This window comes from Portunus trituberculatus, chromosome 5, assembly GCF_017591435.1.
Source record: "Portunus trituberculatus isolate SZX2019 chromosome 5, ASM1759143v1, whole genome shotgun sequence".
Classification (NCBI taxonomy): domain Eukaryota; kingdom Metazoa; phylum Arthropoda; class Malacostraca; order Decapoda; family Portunidae; genus Portunus; species Portunus trituberculatus.
Window position 1 is genome coordinate 9,054,796 of NC_059259.1, and position 5,000 is coordinate 9,059,795.

The window sequence follows — 5,000 nt, forward strand, 5'->3', positions numbered from 1 at the left end:
CCCTACCCACTAATGAAGGCAGAGAGGTGAAGGTGAGTGTCAGGAGAGGGGGAGTGGTGGTGGTGGTGGTGGTGGTGGTGGTGGTGGTGGTGGTGGTGGTGGTGGTGGTTATTGGTGATATATGAGGTAAAAGGGAGTGATGAGTAGTAGTAGTAGTAGTAGTAGTAGTAGTAGTAGTTTTTGTTGTAGTAGTAGTAGTAGTAGTTTTGTTGTAGTTGTAGTAGTAGTAGTAGTTGTAGTTGTAGTAATAGTAATAGTAGCAGTAGTAGTAATAGTAGTTTTTGTTGTAGTAGCAGTAGTTATAGTTGTAGTAGTAGTAGTAACGGTAGTAGTAGTATTTTGTTGTAGTTGTAGTAATAGTAGTAGTTTTAGTAGTAGTAGTAGTAGTAGTAGTAGTAGTTAATATTGCCTATAACGATTTCTATACCAAATAACGATTCTCTCTCTCTCTCTCTCTCTCTCTCTCTCTCTCTCTCTCTCTCTCTCTCTCTCTCTCGCAGGCGGTGTTCACGCTGGAGGGCAACAAGCTGATCCAGAGAAGCCTCACTGGGAAGGAGGCGGAGGTGGACAACGTGAGGGAGTTCACTGACGACGCCTTCATAATGGTGAGAGAGAGAGAGAGAGAGAGAGAGAGAGAGAGATGTGATATGTATTGTGTTTTTATATTTGTGTATGTTATTAATTCTCTCTCTCTCTCTCTCTCTCTCTCTCTCTCTCTCTCTCTCTCTCTCTCTCTCTCTCTCTCTCTCTCTCTCTCTCTCTCTCTCTCTCTCTCTCACCAGCACTTGACACACAAGGAATCTGGGTTGAAGTGCACCAGGACATTCAAGAGGACGTGACGCGCTCTCCCTGCTCTCCCACCTCTCCCACTTCTCCCTCAGGTGAAGTGCGCACCGGCGGGGGTCGTGTGAGCGGGGACGTGAGGTGACATGGTGGTGGTGGTGGTGGTGGTGGTGGTGGTGGTGTGTAGGAAGGTCAATAAAAGAGTGGCGGTGCTGAGGTGTCTTTATTGAGGCAGGGGGGTGACGAGGGGTGGGTAGGAAGGGGGAAGGGAAGAGTGACGCGTCTTCAGGGTCCTCAGGTCTTCTCAGGGTCCTCGTGTGCATTGCCGTGGTGGTCGTCCCTTGGTCTGCCTGTTGGTGGTCCTGGACGAGGGAGGGAGATGGTTAATAAGTGTTAGGGGTGCCACACACACACACACACACACACACACACACACACACACACACACACACACACACACACACACACACACACACACACACACACCTAGAAGAAGGTAGTGTTGCCTGGGGGTCCCGGTGGTCCAGGGTTGCCGGGCTTGCCATCAGGACCGGGCATGCCACGGGCGCCATTGAGGCCTGGCACGCCGAACGCCGTCTCTCCCTTCAGCCCCTCGGGGCCCCTCACGCCCGGCACTCCGAGAGGCCCCGACACGCCAGGCTCACCCCGCGGACCCGGCGGCCCTGCAGGCCCTGGGGGACACGCGTTCTGGGGCTGTGTGTAGGAAAGTTCTCTTACCTTGTTGCAGTGACGCGCTCACACACACACACACACACACACACACACACACACACACACACACACACACACACACACACACACACACACGGTAGCTCAGTGGTTAGAGCGCTGGCTTCACAAGCCAGAGGACCGGGGTTCGATTCCCCGGCCGGGTGGAGATATTTGGGTGTGTCTCCTTTGACGTGTAGGTGGTGTTCACCTAGCAGTGAGTAGGTACGGGATGTAAATCGAGGAGTTGTGACCTTGTTGTCCCGGTGTGTGGTGTGTGCCTGGTCTCAGGCCTAGCCCAAGATCGGAAATAATGAGCTCTGAGCTCGTTCCGTAGGGTAACGTCTAGCTGTCTCGTCAGAGATTACAGCAGATCAAACACTGAAACAGTGAATTACACGCTCACCACGTTGCACTGGTAGTAGTAGTAGCCTGAGGGGAGAGAAAATAGGCGGCATTAATTCACTCTCACAACAGTGGAAAGGCGAGTTTGATCGGGGCGGGGCGGGTCTGAACGGGGCGGGTCGGGGCGGGAAGGGAAGAGGCAGCGCATGACCACATCACAAAAAAAAAAAAAAAAAATAAGAAATAACCATTTTATATTCATTCTACCTGTAACACTACCCTGCCTCCCTACCACCCTGCCACTGTGGACTCTGCCTGACAATACCCCCTTCAAATACAGTACATGGAAACACACACAAGAACACTGAAGGCAACCCAGCCCATTGTCCCCCCAGACCACGATTCCTTCATCCTTCTCCGCAACACACAGGGGAGAGAGATCAACATTGTAGGATGGTGGTGGTGGTGGTGGCGATGAATAGTGATGGTGATGATGGTGAGTAGTGGTGGTGATGGTGATGGTGATGGTGAATGGTGATGATGGTGGTGAATGGTGAGGAGTGGTGGTGGTGATGATGGTGGTGGTGTACTTGCCCTGCACTGAGACGAGGAGGGACAAAGCCAGCGTGACATGCAGGTGGCGAGGTCTCATGGTGTCTAGTCAAGGTCAAGGAAGGTAAGGTCAGGTCAAATTTGGTTAAGAGTAATGTTTTCCTCTTCTTTCTCTCTCTTGCTCTCTCTCTTTCTCTCTCTCTCTCTGACTTTCTTCCTCCAGTGTGAGACTTTATATAGTTTTATCACTTCCTCTCTCTCTCTCTCTCTCTCTCTCTCTCTCTCTCTCTCTCTCTCTCTCTCTCTCTCTCTCTCTCTCTCTCTCTCTCTCTCTCTCTCTCTCTCTCTCTCTCTGATTTCTTAGAAGTAAATCCTCCGAATACTGTAACTTCCTCCTCCTCCTCCTCCTCCTCCTCCTCCTCCTCCTCCTCCTCCTCCTCCTCCTCATCCTCATCCTCCTCCTCCTCCTCCGTGATTTTCTAAGAATATTGCATCACATGAGTTCTTCTTCTTCTTCTTTTCTTCTTCTTCTTCTTCTTCTTCTTCTTCTTCTTCTTCTTCTTCTTCTTCTTCTTCGTGTTTGTCTTCTTCCTTATTCTTATTTTTGTGATTTTTCTTCTTTTCCAATTGTTTCTTTTTTAATTATTTTTTGTTGTTTGTTTTGTTAAGTTTTGTTTTGTTTTATCGTTTTTTTTTTTTAGTTTTTTTTATGTATTTTCATTATTAGATTGAATTTTGAGCCTAAGCAGTCTTCCCTCGGCCTAATCCAGGTGTGTGAGGCAGGTGGTGCTACTGGCCCTTCCTTCTTCCTTCCTTCCTTCCTTCCTTCCTTCCTTCCTTCCTCTTTCTTTCTTTCTTTCTTTCTTTTTTCTTCACTTCTTCCTTCCTTCCTTGCATTTCTCTTTTCTTTCTTTCTTTTTCTTTTCTTCCTTCCTTCCTTCTTTCTCTCTTTTCCTTTTTTCCTTCTTTCTTCTTTCTTTCTTCCTTCCTTCTTGCCTTTCTTTTTCTTTCTTTTTCTTTCTTTTTCTTCACTTCTTTCTTCCTTCCTTACATTTCTTTCTCTTTTTCTTTTCTTTTTCCTTCTCTTCTTCCTTCCTTCCTTGCATTTCTCTCTTTTCTTTCTTTTTTTTTCTTTTCTTTCTTCCTTCCTTCTCTGCATTTTTTCTTTCCTTTCTTGCTTTTTCTTTCTTTTCCTTTTTATTTTTTCGTATTTCTTTTCTTCCTTCCTTCTTGTATTTCTCTCTTTTCTTTTTCTTTCTTTTCTTTTCTTTTTCCTTCTCTTCTTCCTTCCTTCCCTGCAATTCTCTTTTCTTTCTTTTTTCATTTTTTTTCCTTCCTTCCTTCCTTCCTTTTTCCTTCCTTCCTTTCCTTTCTTTCTTTCTTTATTCCTTTCTTCCTTCCTTCCTTCCTTCCTTCCTTTCTTTCTTTTTATTTCTTTCTTCTTTCCTTCGTTCCTTCCTTAATTCATTTATTCTTTCTTTCCTTTCTTTTTATCTTTCTTCCTTCTTTCCCTCCTTCCTTCCTTCCTTTCTTTCTTTCCTTTTTTTCTTTCCTTCTTTCCTTCCCTCCTTCCTTCCTTCATTCTTTCTTTCTTTCCTTTCTCTCTTTTTTTCTTTTCTTTTCTTTTTTCCTTACTTCTCTTCTTCCTTCCTTCCTTCCTTCCTTCCTTCCTTCCTTCCTTCCTTTCTTTTTCTTTTTTCTTTCCTTCTTTCCTTCCCGCCTTCCTTTCTTCCTTCTTTCTTTCCTTTCTCTTTTTTTTCTTTCTTTTCTTTCTTTTTTCCTTACTTCCCTTCTACCTTCCTTTTTTCCTTCCTTCGTTCTTTTCTTCCTTCCTTCCTTCCTTCCTTCCTTCCTTCCTTCCTTCCTTCCTCTCTCTCTCTCTCTCTCTCTCTCTCTCTCTCTCTCTCTCTCTCTCTCTCTCTCTCTCTCTCTCTCTCTCTCTCTCTCTGCCAAACACTCGTTCATTAATAATAGAAAGTGTTAAAATCTTTCAAACTCAAAATCTCCTTAAGGATTCTGACATCTGGCCAAAAACATCTCCAATAACTTCACTTCTTCCTGTTTCCCTCCTTTATTTCATCCTGATGGCACCACTGCTATCTCTTCTGTCTCTAAAGCTGAACTCTTCTCTCAAACCTTTGCTCACAACTCCACCTTGGATGATTCAGGGCTTGTTCCTCCCTCTCCTCCCTACCCTGACTACGTTGTGCTACCCATTAGGATCGTGAGGGTGTTTGGGAGACAGTGAAAGAGTAGTGTTGGTGCAGGGGTGTCTTTATTGAGGCAAGGACAGTATGGGAGAGGGGCGCTGCACTCAGGCCTCTCATGGACATCAGGGTCCGTGAGATCTTCAGGATGATCAGTGTCCTCAGGGTCCTCGTGTGTACTGCTGCGGTGGTCGTGCCTCCTAGGTCTGTCTGCTGCTGCTGCTGCTGCTGATTTCTGGACGGGGGGATGGAAGGATGTCAGTAACATAGGGATGCCTTGTGTCATGATTGCTGGCACACACACACACACACACACACACACACACACACACACACACACACACACACACACACACACACACACACACACACACACACACCTAA

General features: G+C 46.2%; 3 protein-coding genes across 3 annotated transcripts in view; 1 reads left to right on the forward strand and 2 right to left on the reverse strand.

Moving 5' to 3' along the window:
• LOC123515408 (fatty acid-binding protein-like) overlaps positions 1-996 on the forward strand; it is a 4,388-nt gene extending 3,392 nt beyond the window's left edge. Inside the window, exons 3-5 of the mRNA XM_045273954.1 lie at positions 1-32; positions 501-605; positions 783-996. The exon at positions 1-32 is cut by the window's left edge and continues 141 nt beyond it. Of these exons, the coding sequence (XP_045129889.1) occupies positions 1-32; positions 501-605; positions 783-839 (194 nt within the window). The 3' untranslated portion in view covers positions 840-996. The remainder of the gene's footprint in view (positions 33-500; positions 606-782) is intronic.
• Position 997: 1 nt separating this feature from the next.
• Positions 998-2,610, reverse strand: LOC123515425 (putative cuticle collagen 79). Its single transcript, XM_045273978.1, has 4 exons — positions 2,452-2,610; positions 1,919-1,944; positions 1,270-1,497; positions 998-1,145 (listed from the first exon to the last, which is right to left on the reverse strand). Exons 1-3 carry the CDS (start codon positions 2,507-2,509, stop codon positions 1,270-1,272), a joined length of 312 nt encoding a protein of 103 aa, XP_045129913.1. The 5' UTR covers positions 2,510-2,610; the 3' UTR covers positions 998-1,145.
• Positions 2,611-4,665: 2,055 nt separating this feature from the next.
• Positions 4,666-5,000, reverse strand: part of LOC123515417 (short-chain collagen C4-like) — a 1,502-nt gene continuing 1,167 nt past the window's right edge. Inside the window, exons 4-5 of the mRNA XM_045273966.1 lie at positions 4,997-5,000; positions 4,666-4,851 (exon numbers count right to left, since the gene is read on the reverse strand). The exon at positions 4,997-5,000 is cut by the window's right edge and continues 227 nt beyond it. Of these exons, the coding sequence (XP_045129901.1) occupies positions 4,997-5,000 (4 nt within the window). The 3' untranslated portion in view covers positions 4,666-4,851. The remainder of the gene's footprint in view (positions 4,852-4,996) is intronic.